The sequence below is a fragment of the Chelonia mydas genome, chromosome 3, assembly GCF_015237465.2.
Source record: "Chelonia mydas isolate rCheMyd1 chromosome 3, rCheMyd1.pri.v2, whole genome shotgun sequence".
Classification (NCBI taxonomy): domain Eukaryota; kingdom Metazoa; phylum Chordata; order Testudines; family Cheloniidae; genus Chelonia; species Chelonia mydas.
In genome coordinates, this window is record NC_057851.1 from 169849739 (window position 1) to 169867357 (window position 17619).

The 17619-nt window shown below is 44.2% G+C and overlaps 1 protein-coding gene across 5 annotated transcripts in view; it reads left to right on the plus strand.

Moving 5' to 3' along the window:
• Positions 1–17619, plus strand: part of PRKCE (protein kinase C epsilon) — a 507167-nt gene that overhangs the window by 169672 nt on the left and 319876 nt on the right. For 3 of the 5 annotated variants that reach the window (XM_027825224.3, XM_037895851.2, XM_043543789.1), the window contains one exon: positions 13512–13592. The exons of the other annotated variants lie outside the window; for them this stretch is intronic. In XM_027825224.3, the coding sequence (XP_027681025.1) occupies positions 13512–13592 (81 nt within the window). The remainder of the gene's footprint in view (positions 1–13511; positions 13593–17619) is intronic. 5 annotated transcript variants of the gene reach the window in all.

Sequence of the window (17619 nt, forward strand, 5' to 3'; positions counted from 1 at the left end):
TTTATAAACTATCAAAACAAATGGTCATAGAATGGGATATGTGGCAAATTGCCGGTACGATTATGATGGGTCCTGCGCTTCCTCTTCTTGTGCGGGGGGAGGGGGGAATTTCAGGGCACAGTTTCCTGCCCCTGAACTAGGGTATCCACTGTCGCACTAGTAACCCAGAGAAGGCTAGTGGAGAGGGAGGGACCCGGGCCCGCCCTCTACTCCGGGTCCCAGCCCAGGGGCCCGAGAGATAGTGGTAAACCACTTGAACTAGTGCTTCCTTCCCCTGGGCTACTTCCCTCTTCTGCTCTTCAGCTTGTGGGCCTTCCTGCCATCTCTCTCTGCACAAGCCGGGTGTCTTTTTACCTAGGGTCTTGGTCTTCTAGCCAGCCAAGGCATTTCTCCAAACTCTCTTCTGCTCCAACTCCTTCAAACTGCTCTCTGCTCCAACTTCTTCCCCTGGCTGATTGAAGGAGGGGTTTTTTATCAGGTGACTAGCTTCAGGTGCTCTAATTGGCTTCAGGTGCTTTTAATTAATCTATAGAAACCTTTCTTCCCTCTACAGGGAATAAGGCTTCTCCTCATCCTAGGACTTATATATCTCTCCTATATCACTCTCCTTCTGCCTTTTGGCCATGCTGTATCACAGGTAAGAGATGTACTGTGGACAAACAATGATTAAATCCCTCTTCCCTTTAAAGCTACATAAAATCTACTTTGTTGAAGACTCACCTATTTTTTTAAGTAGTTCTTGCTTTTTATTTGCTACAGCTTTCCTCTTCCACCTCCTTGCCATGTAAGTTACACCAATGTACAGATACTTCTGGTGGCTTTTACCACTATGTGACTTTTACACCACCATTTTGGCATGTGGCCCAGTAACAATAGAATGATTCAGAGAACAGACTTAAGTTATTTTTCTGACTGTATCATTATGAACGGCTTATAATAGCATTCTAAATAAGAACTATCCAGAACCACTTTCTTTGCATTATGCACAGCAAGTTGTGATGATTAATTATCGTCGTCAGATGCCTGAGTTCATATTAGGTAATTGCCTTTTCACACAATCACACACAAGATTAAGATTTCATTTCAGAGTAGGCAGTTTAAATTCCAATAAAATATCACAGCTCACATTGTAGGTGGTGAGTATCAGCAAAAGCTGCTTTGGTTCAAGAACACGTGTAGTCATGAAAGTCATTTAATTTCAGTGTCCAAATTCAGTTATTTTTCAGACTTAGTTTTCACAGAATGAATGTGGTGAATAACAATAAATCTGGCTATGGCTACCTGTAATGGGAGGCCCTGGCAGTATTTCTACAAATGAAGGTATATTACCTGACCACTTGATCTCACTCTGTATTGGAAGCTCCAGCCCAGGAGTCTATACAGATGCAAATAAAGAATGGTCAGAGCAAAAGAGCACTTGTTTTGACACCAGTCACATTTCATGTTTGCAAACCCAATATGCCAGATACTCTCAGAGCTTATTCCTGCTCTGTAAGTTCAGTGGCATCCACAGGATAAAGCCTGCCTGGGTACGTACCCAGGCAGCTAGTACATGTCGCTGGTGCGCAGGGATCTCAGAGCCTAACCTGAACAGCACTATGACCCCTGAGCACCAGGCTGAAATGCCACTGACTCAGTTTTGGCCTTCTGGGTCTTTCCTCCTCCTATCAAGACAGAGGGAATGTGAGGCCAAACCTGCGTGGTGGTGTGACCCCCGTGCTCCGGGCTGCAATGCCACTCGCTCAGTTTTGGCCTTGCCATCAAGATGGAGGGCTATTGGGGCCAAACTTGTGTGGGCAGTGGGGTGGCCAGCACTGCTTCTCCTTGTTACTGCCATGGGGCTGCCTGCTGCAGCAGAGCGCCTCCCTGGGAGCCTGCCTAGCATTGTCCTGTTTCTTGCAGCCCATGTCCCCTCTCAGGGATGGGGAGTGATGCCGCACACGGTGGGCTGTGCTGGAATGCGGGGGCTGAAATTGGCATGGACTCAGGGGGCCAGCAGCTGAGGCCAGCAGCTGCAGCAGGCATGGCTCTACAGAGATTGAGGGTGCGTACAATGGGAAACATTTCTGGAGTTGCCCCTGCCTCACACCAGGGCAGAAGAACATGCCCTCTACAGGGAGTGGCTTTCACCACAGGCAAAGATACCATATCTGTGCCCTGTTCACTCTCAACGGCTGTTTGTTCATATCATTGGGGGTGTTATTCAGGGAGTCTGCACTGGAGCCTCCTGCATAGGAACTGAGCCCTTAGTGTTCAGACTTGTGCCTGAAAGAGGAGGCTTATCAAAATCTTGTGATCTGTGACTGTTACTCCAAATCTGTGGTGGTTTGTATTAACATATCTGTTCCGTTGAAATTCATCAGGCTGGCATTATATTATGCTTCATAGCCAGATGCTTGCTACTGTGATTAGAGAATGGAGGTGGCTGCAGAAGAATGCTGGCACTAAGTCTGAATTTCCAGAACATGGTTGCTGGTTAGATATCTTGCAACTAGACAGAGGGTTAGTGTGGAGGGCCGGGGGGTGGGAGGGAAAGCTGTCATGATAAATCCTAGACCAGCTCTACTTTTTCTAGCAGAATTTCTCAATTTCTCAACAACTATAAATTATAGACAAAGAAATAAACTATGCTTTATTCCATCTGTATAGCTCTCCCACCAAGATATAACTTTAACACCATCCCCCACAACCCGTCTTGGCAGTGGCATCTTTCCTTTAGATGAAGACCTGTCTCAGGCTGAAAGAAAAGGAGTACTTGTGGCACCTTAGAGACTAACCAATTTATTTGAGCATAAGCTTTCGTGAGCTACAGCTCACTTCATCGGATGCTCAAATAAATTGGTTAGTCTTTAAGGTGCCACAAGTACTCCTTTTCTTTTTGCGAATACAGACTAACACGGCTGTTACTCTGAAACCTGTCTCAGGCTGATCTCTCCTCAGCTGCCAGTGTTTCATTGTGGCTAACAGGGTTCAGCTCCCATCAGTAGAGTGGTATTTTAGAATAGAAATCTTTTACTCCATCTGTAGATACAGCTTCCTTCATTTTACGAGTTCTCCCTATGATGGAAGACCCATTAGGGAGATTCTGCCACTTGTAGATTAAGTACTAGGCTGATTCTGTAACACTAGTAATGTACAACAAACCATCCAGTTCTTATAATGGACACATGAAATGGAAGAACCACGAAGTCCATTAGTAGTTTCACTGCACAGTCCCCCTGACCCTTTCCTTTCAAGGTGTCTTGGGTCACCTACCTGCGACATCTAGTGTGTGGAATCCTAATCTTCCTCTATATTACAGTGGAGTGTGTTGGCAGTCGTCCCTCCCCTCCTCAGGCTTGGAGGGAGGCCACTCCGCCTCCCTAAGTCACTGTGGTCAAAGCCAATTAGCAGGGGGATTAGCAGATCACCAGCCTGTAGCTCTGGCGCTTTGTGGAGGGCCTAGCAGCAATCAATATTTATCCTAGCCTCCCATCTAGGACAGACAGCATATATAGTCGGTTTCAGAGTAGCAGCCGTGTCAGTCTGTATCCGCAAAAAGAGAAGGAGGACTTGTGGCACCTTAGAGACTAACCAGTTTATTTGAGCATAAGCTTTCGTGAGCTACAGCTCACTTCATAGTCGGGTGCTCTGGCCCTCTGGGCAGGGCAGTGCAAGAAGCAGCCTTTAGCTCAGCCTTCTGGCAGCAACCAATGCAGTCAGGGCCCTGATCCTTTGGGCAGGACAGAGAAATAGGCAATTTTTAGCCCAACTCTCTGGCAGGGGCCAACAGCAATCAAGAGTCAGGGCTCTGACCTTCTGGGTGGGGCAGAACAATAGCAGTCTATGGCTCAGCTTTCGGCCTGGGGCAGGCAGCAGATAAAACCAGGCCCTTTGGTCTCAAGTGGGCAGGCTGCCACCTCAGGGATGGGGTTGGCAGCGGGGGAGGCAATATGGGGATCCCGGCCCACCCTGCTCCACTGGGTCCCAGCCTAGGGTCCTAACAGTGATGGAGGTTTCTACCACTGAGTCAGCGGGGATCCCATGGAAACACACTGACTCACGCTCTGACACCAACTTTCTTTTTTTTTTTAGTCGCATGAGAGAATCTGTCTCTCTTGTGGGATCTAAGGTTTTTGCAGGTGGGAGCGGGATAAAAATGCCAGAAACAATACGGGAGTGTGTGGGAGTGAGAGTGGGTATTGCGGGATGGGAAGGGAGCGGGATTAAAAAGATAGTCCCATGCAGGGCTCGAGCCCCTGCACTCCAAGTCCCTCTCCAGGTGTAGAATCCAACCAGAAGAATGGCCCCATACTTAGACACACCTTTCACCCCCACGTCCCCTCAGGTGCCATGAGCAGAACTCAGCCACAGGTCAGGGTATAGCCCTGACACTTTTGTTTATAATTAAACTGATTGGAAGGTAGGATGGAATTGTTTTCAATTTTCTTTCTTTAGGCTCCTGTGCTGCGAGTCCCTTGTTTTTGCAGCATAACAGCAAACATTAGTTGGCTCACAAATTTCAAATGTAAGTAGAATTGTTTTCAAAAGCCATTTCACAGTTTATCAAGGGGAAGAAGAGATTTTTCCCTTTGGAGTCAAGCTGAGCAAAATGTGCAGAGTATTCATTTCACTTGCTCCTTTCATCAGCATCAGAAAACTAGTATCTCTCCAAGCCAAGATAGATCTGAAGTTATAAAAAATAGATGTTTGAAATCAGATTTGAGTGATTATCTTTCTACTGCACAATAAATGTTCTCCTCCCAGGAGATTAATCTAAATCAATTTCAAATATGCATTTCCTCTCAGGTCTTATTTTGATTACAGCAAGATATTTTAAGTGTGTAGTTGGGGACATTTATCTCAAGAATGAAAGTTCTTCAGTCTTGCTTTTTCTCCTCTGTTCTTGTAAGCTTTCACCTACGTTATGACCGTCTGCACAGCTGTGTAAGAAACCTGCACCCATCCAAACCCCATCACTCGTCTCCCTAGTTTGCCTAGGGAACTGTTTTTCCTTTTGAATATCAGTTTTAATGTTGACCAAAGAGTAATTCCCTACAGTATTTTGATTGCTGGACAGTCACTTGTTCTAAGATGGAAACTTTGAACAAAGTTCCCTCATGATCTATGAGATGACTCTTTCCTTTGATCTGAAGTACTAAGAAGAATATTTAAAAGTTCAGGCTCTAAACTACAATCACATGCTTATGTTCTTTTCAGAGCAGCATTCTGGGTTACATTTGGCCCTATGAGATTTGTTTATTCTCCAGTGTAACTGGGTGTTGGTTGGTGTGTAGATAATCATTGCAGGAAAAACTAAGTGTGTGATTCAAGAGCAGGCATAAATAGCTGAAGAGGGATGAGGATCAAAGGTGGAGCTAAGATATTGTCATGCATACTCCTGTATCACTTTTGTCTGTTAGTTTTTCAATCAGCAGAGTCAATACTAGGCAGGTTGACTTTGGTAACTGACAAACTCCTTTAGTTAGGAGGACAAATCTTCAGTACTAAGGGCCACATCTTTAGTATATGGTATAAAGTGTGGCAGTCCAGCATGACCTTTTGTGCTTACAAGCCCCTTCCCAGCAAAGAGGCACTCCATAGGGTGTTTACAGAGATTTTGATTTTTATATGGTGAATGCTTTAGTAACAAGCATCTCTTTGTAGATTTACAGCCCTCCCTTGGATCATATCCAGTTAGTTGATGGAACATCTGGAAAGCATTGTATGTTTGTAATAGGCCCTTACCATATAACACTGGCCAAGCTTTTCAGGCAAAGATCAGTGACCTTTTCTTGGCAAGCTTTTAGCTATTTGCCAAAAAACATGTCAAGAGAGCAAATCATTGGTAAAGAATTTAGTTTAAATAGATTTTTGTCGGACTGCAAGACTCTTTACTTTTTTGAGAAGGTATACAGTAATTTGAAGTAGGAAAAGCTGTGAAATCTGTGTATGTAACATATTCCAAGTAAAATCTCTCTTTTGTGCAATATATGCCCTGATTTTCACATGCTTTCAAAGGAAATTATGCAAAGACTGTATTCTGCCTTTGGAGAAGCCATATTTATATGAGAAGGGTATGCATTGACGAAAACTAGGAACCTCTCATTTACTCACCCAGTCTTGGGAACTATTGATGGAAACAGACCACGAGATGTCTCACCTTTAAATCTAGAGAAGACCATAAACTAGAAATAAAATTAGATTTGTTTTAGAAATGTGTAAAACCTTCTGGGTACATGTAGGAGTGCGTGGCTGTCCCTCCCCATCAGTCTTGGAGGGAGACCACACTGCCTAGCTCTCAGGTCCTTAGCAAGGCAAAGGTTATTGCAGAATTAGCAGTCTCTAAGGCCCTGACCCTCTAGGCAGGGCCAAGCAGCAAGTAGTCCAGGGCTCAGGGCAGAGCACCAATCAGTCTCGTGTCCCTGGGCTACTTCCTATGACCCCTTCGCTCTGTACCTTGGTGTCCTCCATCTTCTCAGCATTCCCTGCAGCAGTCCCAGCAGCTCCTCAGTGCCCTGGTCAGCTGGCAGCTCTGGCAAGTTTTCAGCACTGCAGGGGTCCCCTTTGGGTTCCAGCCCCAGTAGTGGGTGGGAGATGTCTGTCTCCTCTGGTGGCTCCAGCCCACCTGTGCTGCAGGGCCTGCCTTTTATATTTCCTGTCCTGCACCTCTGCTTCTGGTGGGGTGGGTGTTGGTGTCCTGGCTCTGCCCACCAGGGGGTGTGCAGGGGTTCCTCCCTGCTAGTCTCGGGGGGAGGCCACGCCCCCAGGCTACAGTACAGTTAAATAATGTACAATACTGGATACATTAAGCAGAATTTAATCCAAAGTACATACTGTACCCCAGTATATTATCTGAAAATAACTTCATTAATATTTTGACAGTAGTTATGTATTTTTAATACTGGTATTCTTGTACTTCTAATCATCTTTTTGAACTACGGTAGAATTCATTTAATCGACCCTCTGATAAATGGCACATCTTTTTAACTGTATTATTGCCAGGAACCAGTTTCAGTATGATATATTTTCAATTACTGAACAATGGATAAATGGCTCACCAACTCGTGTTGTTTGCAAGCTTATTCATAGCTCTTTACTGGTGTGAATGCTGCCATTACACATTTGCATCTTGCTGTTCATTTCAGGTTCTTCTTGGGCTGGTAAACAATCAGCATTCCCTTAATAGTCTCTGAGAATGTTTCAGTACTTGTTCTATACTTATTTTTAAATCGATTAATAAAATCAACATGAATATACACTCACAACTCTCTTAAACTTCTGTTAACAATGCTGTTAATTGATATTTTTTGTTTCCAGCTTCCCTTGTGAGCTTTTCAGTCCACACTTGAGAATTGTTTTTGGCCCTGCATGTGCTTGCACTCTCCGAAGAAGAGAATGAGAATAGAATCAGGTTCAGAAAGCTGCAAGCACGGACTTTCTTTCCAGACAGCAAAATAACCATTGGTGATGTTGAAATGCCAATCATGATCCTGAAAGACCAGCGTACCCCTTGCTCCCATGGCTCATGAAGCTGTCCACAGGCATCCCGGACAGCAATAAGGACCAGTTCAACCATAGGCTGCGCAAGTGCAGACTGGTGGTGGAATGTGCCTTTGGATGTTTACAAGGTCGCTGGCATTCTTTGCTCACTAGGTTAGACCTCAGTGATACCCATTGTTATTGCTGCCTGCTGTGCGCTCCATAATATCTGTGAAACAAAGGGAGAAAAGTTTCTGCCGGGGTGGCAGCCAACTTTGAGCAGCCAGACACCAGGGCAATAAGAAGAGCACATCGAGGGGCTCTGCATCTCTCTGAAGCTTTGAAACCCAGTTTCAGGAATGAACCAGAGTAATGTGACACCTCTGTGTTGTTCCTTACCAACCTGTCCCCTCCATTGCATTTTCTCCCCAGTAAACTCCACTTCCACCAACCACCGCGTGTTGAATGAATAAAGAGCCTTTTCTCCTCAATCCATTCAGTTTTATTATGCACACAAACACATAGAGATAGCAAAGAAAAATAAGATAACTTGGGGCAACAGGGCTGATAACACTTTGGGGGGAGAAACAAGGAAAGCTTGCTTACAGAGGCACTGCAATAACAATCAAAGGTGGGGGAATGGGCCCCTTCTGGTCCTTGTACTCTCCCCTGGTGTTGAGTGCAAGGGATACCAAACTCCACTCCACCCCCGCCGCATAGGACGGTTGGGGGAGGATGTAGAACTGGGCGACAATGGCAGCAGGTTCCACATAGGCTGGAGAGGGACTCAAGCATCCCGCTACCTTTCTTGAACCTCAACCGAATGCCTCAACATGTCTGATTGTTCCTTCATAATCCGCAGCATCTCTTCCTGTGTGGCACGCTTTTGTTCTCTGCCTGCTCTCCTGTCCTCCCTGTCCCTGTCCAGGTTCTTGGACAGTGTAATCCTCCATGCTCTGAGCTCTGTCTTGTCACTCTCAGAGCTGTGCATTAACTCATTAAACATGTCCTCTTGAGTTGTCTTTTTCCACCTTCTAATCTGGGAAAGTCTCTGTCCTGGTGTGGAGGATGCGCCGGTGGACAAGGTTTCAACTGCAAGGAATGCAAAGCTCAAGGGTGGCATTGACAGTGCATATGTTGTTTCTGGTGTAAGGTTAATTTTTTTTAATTAAAAAACCACCCCTCACTACACTTCACTGCAAGCCACAACATAACCACAACCGCTGGCTATTGCAAGAGTCGGTTTGTTGCTCCAGCCATGGTGAGTAAGGCCATGAGTAATGGGTGAGAGGTCTTGTACTCCTGCTTTTGTGAACATATCCTTGGGATCACTGGTGGGAATATGAGAAAATCTCCCTTTCCCCTAGCAACCTGGATGGTGCTTGAGGACAGGCACCAGTGTAAAGCCACCCTGTAATGGGGAGCCTGCCGCACACTGGGCTCTCAGGGGTTAAGAGAGCCCTAGGGAGGTTGCACAGGAGGCAGCCAATCACCGAAGGTCTTATAGGAGCAGCCAATCAGGGCCGGGCAGGCCAATTTCAGAAGAGCTGCAGGATCGAGCAGCTTGAGTCACTCCCTGGAGCTTGAGGAGGGAGGAGGACTGGCTGCTATGCAGGCAGAGGGCAGCAAGCACCCTGGACATAGCAGTGCTGCAGGCAGAGATGCGGGGAGCTAAAGGCAGCTCCTGGCAGGCTGCAGGGATCTGTAGGCTGAGGCCCTGAGGCAAGGGCAAAGAGGGTGCTGGGGCCACTGGGAAGTAGCCCACAGAGATCTACAGAGGAGTTGGAGGGGGTGCAGCAGTGGAGGCCATCTACAGGGTCCCTAAGATGAGACCTGGAGTAGTGGGTGGGCCCAGGTCCCCCTCTGCCCCCACTTGCCACTGAGGAAGTGGATGCACTGAAGGACTGCGATACTGTCCCCCGGAAGGCGGGGAACACAGAGTGTGGCACAGCCACAGGGCTGTGTCTTGAAGAGGACACCGAGGTCTTGGGAGTGACGTGGATCCCTGGAGCAGAAGTGAAGGTGGTGAGACATCACCAGAAGAGGGCGCACTGGCATACACAGCTAATCCCCAGGACAGCCAGCAGGAGACACCCCAGCGGTGAGTCGAACCCTGTCACACCCTCCAATAGTTTGTTTTTTACAAAAGTGGCACCAAGTCAAGGGGGAAGGGAGAAAAACAGGAAGCCAGGTCCAATCCAGATTTTTACAGGTTTCAAACATCTTCAAAGAGGTGCTCAGAATTGTGGCTTTGGTTGGAGTCCATCTCTGATGAAGTATGCACTTTATTTATATTATTTGCATTAGCCCTTGGCATTTGTAGACCCTATACTCTGTTCACTGAATAGGCTTCTCTTCTTTAATAGTAATTGGAAGAATTTTAGTCTGGTACAGAAACTGCTGCATATTATTGATTTGATAAATACTTATTAGCAAGAGTTAAGACAGAGCCATTGAATCGTATACTGGATTCAGAGCAATAAAATCCTGCACAAGTAAATATAATACTCCCTGCACTCCATAATGTAGCTACCAAGAGGTATATGAAACAGCTCATTTTCCCACTTGACAAGTAGAATTTCAGACTTAAGGCATTTCAAAATTTTTGGCTTATTTATTTTAAAAAATAAACTAACACGTAGATGTGCTAAAACGTCAGCCTCACACTTCTCGATCTTTCAGGCAGCGAACTGAAAAAGGATCTTAAAAGAAATGAATTCAGTCTTCTGAGCCTCAGCCTTTACACAAATCAAAAAACCTGTGATGTATAATTTGGCAAAATCAAGTTTCTTGTGACGAGAAAAACAAAGTCTGCAAGAACAGCTAATATATTATACCCTTTAAACCAATACACTATATTTCTTTTAGTTTAGGTCTGGCACCCCCATGAAATGTACTACTTGTTAACCAGAACATTTGAGTCTGTACCTTATCCCTATCTTTAACTTCTGAAAGAACTGAAATCTTATGCCCAGTTTGTGAACCCCTTCTTACATTGTGAATAGTTCCATTGGCTTCTCTGGAACTGCTTGTGAGAACAACTGCTTGCCAGAGTGAATAAGAGAGGCCCATATTCTGCCCTGAGGTATGCACACCTAACTCAAACTCAAAGCACAGTTACTCAGGAGTATCTGAGGACAAGTCGGTAGACTTTGATACTCTCATGCAAGGTGTTTCCTTTTACAATTTTCAATTTTTCATATAGTCTTTTTAGCATTTAATGAAACCTACAAAATATTCTCCTGAGTTCACCTATATATTTTTATGTACCACTACCATAACTGCATGGATTTATTATTTTACCATTATCTCCTTTTATTATGGGATGCAGATTGTGAGGGTTATCTTCTTATAGAATAATTAAAATACTGATCATAGGGGGGATAATTCTATATCAAGTACAACAAGGCTTTTTTCCTCTCAAAATTAATGGACTGAAAAAGATATGCATCTCCCAGAAAATGGAACAGACATACAAAGACGCAAGAATGTTAGTTGACACCCACATTCTGTCTATCAGCAATATGAATATGTATGTAACTTTTTGGGCAACTGAGGTTTCAATACATGTGTTAATCACATACGGGAGGGGAGCATATGGCTCTATGAATCTGCATGGAAGACAAAGAGATGTGGACAAGTGATGCACAATTTTTGACAATACTATATCCCAATAGGTAGGGCCCTACGAAATTCATGGCCATGAAAAACACTTCATGGACCGTGAAATATGGTCTACCCTATGAAATTTGGTCTTCCCCATGAAATCTGGCTATTTTAGGGGAACCACGATATAGCTACCCTTACTTCTGCATTGCCTTCAGAGCTGGTGGCCATAGAGTGGTGGCTACTGGGCAGGCACCCAGCAGCAGTGCAGAAGTAAGGGTGGCATGAGCTGATACTGCCACCCTTACTTCTGCGCTGCTGCTGGCAGCAGCACTGCCTTCAGAGTAGGGTTCCTGGCCAGCAGCCACCACTCTCTGGCCACTCAGCTCTGAAGGCAGTGCAGGAATAAGGGTGGCAACACTGTGACCCCTCTCCCCATGACCGTCTTTTGGGTCGGGACCCCCATGGTTACAACACTATGAAATTTAAGATTTAAATATTTGAAACCATGACATTCAAGATTTTAAAAATGCTATGACTATGAAATTTACCAAAATGGGATCATGAATGTGGTAGGGCCCTACCAAAAGGTTAGTGTACTTCCTGTATTCAGCAGATGGACATCTGTACCTCTTCAGCGAGAGTGATTTATCTCAGGCAGATGAACATGTCCTGCACGTCCAGCCCAAAGGTGTGGAATGTACTGCTGTGGGTCTGTCACAGATAAAACCTCAAGTAGCATAATCAAATGTCATTGCCAGCCAGGTATTGGTACAAACCTGACCATGTTGGTTTTGCCTAATTTTGTTTTGTGATATCACTTGAGTATATATTCTGTTTTTCCTGACAACTATTTGATGAAGACAAGGCCTCTGGCATCATGATAGCTTTCCTCTCATGGACATAGCTTTCCTCCCTAGGGAATGCAACTCTTTACTGCACCCTAAGGTAACAATTTACCATGCCCGTTCTCATTTTTTCCTATGGCTGAACTTGAGTAGTCTGTTTGGGTATTGACTATAGATGCCCACATGGTATCTGAGCCAAAATTCAGAGTTTGGTGGAGTGGGGTGTGTGTGTGTGTGTGTGTTTGTTCCCTATCAGCTATCTTTATCCACGCCCTTTGGGGTATGTGTTTGGTGTCACTTGTGCAAGTCCCACGGTTCATCATTTTTGGATTTTTCCAACCAAAGCAATGCACATTTGATGCTGTATAGCAACTTCTACAACACCGATGAACATTCATGTCTTATGTCCGACAATATGGCTTGATGGATCTCAAGTGTTTTAAAAAATGGCCCTGCCTGTTTAACTATTTATTTATTTCGTATCCCTTTATTTCATATCTAAATTTCTTTGAATTGTTAATATTTGATAGTATGCAAACAATTTTTGACACTTGTCCTGAATCCAGTAATAAATATCCATGACCTTCACCATGGTGCCCTCTAGAATGGACCTGCCAGCCTTATCATTGTTGGTCTGAGATCTCTGTAAGCTCTCTTTCTTGATGTTAAAACACTGGGAATTGCTGAATATGTTCATTGGAATCCCTTGAAATTTTCAAGTAGCGGTTTTTCATTATAGTACCCTATATAACGACAAAACCTAGGGCCAGAGTCTGAGCATGCGTAAGTTGGTGTTGCTCCATCCTAAGCCCCATAATCTGAAAGAAGCCCCTACCTGAGTGGGCTCTGCCAAATTATTAGAATGTTTGAAATATTTAATGAAATATTCCATAGCTGCTCTAGAAGTAGCATGCTCTTGATCCAGTCCCTGATAACCAGGAATAGCCTTCATAGCTGAAGAACACAGAAGCCTGTGGAGATTTTATGGGCTATCTTCATTTGTACTGAGTCCATGTCTTGTCCTATGATACAGTTCTATTAATCTTATTATGTATTTCTTATTTAGTGGGGGCTGAGCACATAAAATAGACTCCTTGCCCACTAGCAATGATGTTGGATCAGAACTGGAACATGTATTTAGATGAGGGACTAAATACAATGAGACTGTCCAATGTTGTGCAGAAATTATTCAGACTGAACATTTTGTACCTATTGATTGAGGATATTTATAAAGTAAACTCCTGGGGGTGGGTTCTCTTGGGGCTTACTCGTAATTCCTATTCATTAGGCATGTGCATGGTCTGGGACTGCAGATATCCTTTATTCATGGTGCCAAACATTCCAAGTTGAACACGCTTATCTTTAGTGAACATGGCTATTACTGGAAGGGCCTTGCACACTGTAATCACATGTTAATACTGGAGATGATTAGGTATTGTTTTGGGAATAGATGTGCTTTTCCAGGGGACCCCATTCTGTTTTATTGGAGAATAAAAACAAATCTATTTAACTGGAGTGTTCACAGATGTATTTCGTGTAATGAAATAAATAAGAGGCTTAAAGAAATAGACTCTTTTTTTTTCTGCTTTTCCGTAGGTGGAAAGAGCTGCAGGTATAGGACTACTTGCTCTGCTAGTCGACTGGTCCCTGTTTGCAGGCTACCCAGATTAAATTCAGGTAGTTCAATCATCTTATTGACACTTGGAGCTGACCCACTTGTGGCTTGTCTATGCTAGTTAGATATGTGGATCTTTAAGGTAGATTGATGGATAAATCTGTGGGTTTGGTAACCCCTGAAGTAAAAATGACTTGTAACAGCCTTGTCCCATAATCTGGAGGCTATTCAAGTTGCTTTTTCATATTAAGAAGGTCATGTTTCGTAGTATGCTTTTGGAAATGCCTTTGCAGAGGGACCTGCAGTAAGTGGTATTGAGATGATATTGTTACCATTGCACTGTTACCAGAGAAAGCTATAGAATCATAAGACAGGAAGGGACCTTGAGAGGTCATCTAGTCCAGTCCCCTGCACCCATGGCAGGACTAAGTATTATCTAGACCATTCCTGACAGATGTTTGTCTAATCTGCTCTTAAAAATCTCCAATGATGGAGATTCCACAACCTCCCTAGACAATTTATTCCAGTGCTTAACCACCCTCCTTCTTGTAACAACCTTTTACGTACTTGGAAACTGTTATCATGTCCCCTCTCAGTATTCTCTTTTGCAGACTAAACAAACCCAATTTTTTAATCTTCCCTCATAGGTCATGTTTTCTAGACCTTTAATCATTTTTGTTCCGCTTCTCTGGACTTTCTCCAATTTGTCCACATCCTTCCTGAAATGTGGCTCCCGGAACTGGACATAATACTCCAGTTGAGACCTAATCGGCGTGGAGTAGAGAGGAAGAATTACTTCTCGTGTCTTGCTTACAACACTCCTGCTAATACATCCCAGTATGATATTTGCTTTTTTTGAAACAGCATTACACTGTTGACTCACATTTAGCTTGTGACAGGTTTCAGAGTAGCAGCCGTGTTAGTGTGTGTTCGCAAAAAGAAAAGGAGTACTTGTGGCACCTTAGAGACTAACCAGTTTATTTGAGCATAAGCTTTCGTGAGCTACAGCTCACTTCATCGGATGCATTCGAATGAGCTTATGCTCAAGTAAATTGGTTAGTCTCTAAGGTGCCACAAGTACTCCTTTTCATTTACCTTGTGGTCCACTGTGACCCGCAGAGTCCTTTCCGCAATACTCCTTCCTAGGCAGTCATTTCCCATTTTGTATGTGTGCAACTGATTGTTCCTTCCTAAATGAAGTACTTTGCATTTGTCCTTACTGAATTTCATCCTATTTACTGCATTTCTCCAGTTTGTCCAGATCATTTTGAATTTTAATCCTGTCCTCCAAAGCACTTGCAATCCTTCCCACCTTGGTATCTTTTGCAAACTTTATAAGTGTACTCTCTATGCCATTATCTAAATCATTGATGAAGATATTGAACAGAACCGGACCCAGAACTGATCCCTGTGGGACCCCACTTGTTATGTCCTTCCAGCATGACTGTGAATCACTGATAACTACTCTCTGGGAATGGTTTTCTAACCAGTTTTGCACCCACCTTATAGTAGCTCCATCTAGGTTGCATTTCCCTAGTTTGTTTATGAGAAGGTCATGCGAGACAGTCAAAAGCTTTACTAAAGTCAAGATATACCACATCTACCGCTTTCCCCCTATCCACAAGACTTGTTACCCTTTCAAAGAAAGCTATCAGATTGGTCTGACACGATTTGTTCTTGAAAATCCATGCTGACTGTTACTTATCACCTTATTGATTACTTAATTATTTGCTCCATGATCTTCTGGGTACAGAAGTTAAGCTGACTGGACTGTAATTCCCTGGGTTGTCCTTATTTCCCTTTTTATAAATTGGCACTATATTTGCCCTTCTGCAGTCTTCTGGAATCTCTCCCGTCTTCCATGACTTTTCAAAGATATTCGCTAATGGCTCAGATATCTCCTCAGTCAGCTTCTTGAGTATTCTAGGATGCATTTCATCAGGCCCTGGTGACTTGAAGACATCTAATTTCTCTAAGTCATTTTTTAACTTGTGCTTAGCCTCTTCTGATCCTACCTCATTTTCACTGGCATTCAGTATGTTAGATGTCCAATCACCACCAACCTTCTTGGTGAAAACCAAAACAAAGAAGTTATTAAGCACCTCTGCCATTTACACATTTTCTGTTATTATTTCCCCCCCACTTAGTGAGTAACATACCTAAACTGTCCTTGGTCTTCCTCTTGCTTCTAATATATTTGTAGAATGTTTTCTTGTTACCCTTTATGTCTCTAGCTAGTTTGATCTCATTTTGTGTCGTGGCCTTTCTAATTTTGTCCCTACATACTAGTGTTATTTGTTTATATTAATCCTTTGTAATTTGACCTAGTTTCCACTTTTTGTAGGACTCTTTTTTGATTTTTAAATCATTGAAGATCTCCTAGTTAAGCCAGGGTGGTCTCTTGCCATACTTCCTATCTTTCCTATGTAGTGGGATAGGTTGCTTTTGTGCCCTTAATAATGTCTGTTTGAAAAACTTCCAACTGTCTTCAGTTGTTTTTCACCTTAGTCTTGCTTCCCCTGGGATCTTACCTACCAACTTCTTGAGTTCGCTAAAGTCTGCCTTCTTGAAACCCATTTCCTTTATTTTGCTGTTCTCCCTCTTACCATTCCTTAGAATCATGAACTCTATCATTTCAGGTTCACTTTCACCCAAGCTGCCGTCCACTTTCCAATTCTCAACCAGTTCCTCCCTATTTGTCAAAATCAAATCTAGAGCAGCCGCTCCCCTAGTAGCTTTGTCCATCTTCTGAAATTAAAAATTGTCTCCAATACATTCCAAGAATTTGCTAGATAATCTGTGCCCTGCTGTGTTGTTTTCCCAACAGATGTCTGAGTAGTTGAAGTCCCCCATCACCACCAAGTCCTGAGCTTTGGATGATTTTGTTAGTTGTTTAAAAAAAGCCTCATCCACCTCTTCTTCCTGGTTAGGTGGTCTGTAGTAGACCACAACATCACCCTTGTTTTTTACCCCTTTTATCTTTACCCAGAGACTTTCAACAAGTCTGTCTCCTATTTCCATTTCAATCTCAGTCCAAGTGTATACATTTTTAATATATAAGGCAACACCTCCTCCCTTTTTTCCCTGCCTGTCCTTCCTGAGCAAGCTGTATCCATTTATACCAATATTCCAGTCATGCGTCTCTGTGATGCCAGCTATGTCATAGTTGTGTTTATTTACTAGCATTTAGAGTTCTTCCTGCTTATTCCCCATACTTCTCGCATTAGTATACAGACATCTAAGATACTGATTTGATTCCGCCCCCCCCCCCCCAGTTCTATCTTATCTCTCCCTTGTCCCTGCTATAACAGCCCATGCTCCCCCCAAATTCTGAACCTTCTCCCAGGTCTCCACATTCTTGACTTACCTGTGGGCTTTTGTCACCTGCCCCCCTTCGAACCTAGTTTAAAGCCCTCCTCACTAGGTTAGTCAGACTATATCCAAATATGCTCTTCCCCTTCCTTGATAGGTGGATCCCATCTCTGCTTAGTAGTCCTTCTTCCTGGAACAGCATCCCGTGATCAAGGACGCCGAAGCCCTCCGGGCGACACCATCTTCACAGCCAGGTATTCACCTCCAGGATGCATCTGTCTCTGCCTAGGCCCCTATCCTTGACCGAAAGGATTGAAGAGATAACCATCTGCACTCCCAACTCCTTCACCCTTACTCCCAGAGCCCTGCAGTCACTTCTGATCTGCTGAGGATTATACCTCGCAGTATCATTAGTTCCCACATGGATGAGTAGCATGGGGTAGGAGTCAGAGGGCCGGATGATCCTCGACAATATTTCTGTAACGTCTTGGATACGGGCCCTTGGCAGGCAGCACAGCTCCCAGGATGCCATGTCAGGATGACAGATGGGTGCCTCCGTCCCCCTCAGAAGAGAGTCACCAACCACCACTACCCTATGTTTCCTCCTGGGAGTGGCTGCGATCCTCCCAGCCTTGAGGGTACATGGCTTCTCCTCCTCCACCTTTGGGGGTGATTCCTCATCACTTGTTGCCAGGGCAGCATATCAGTTTTCTATCACCATGGTGGGTGGATTGGGAGTAGGGCTGGAGCACTGCCTGCTGCCAGAAATAACCATCC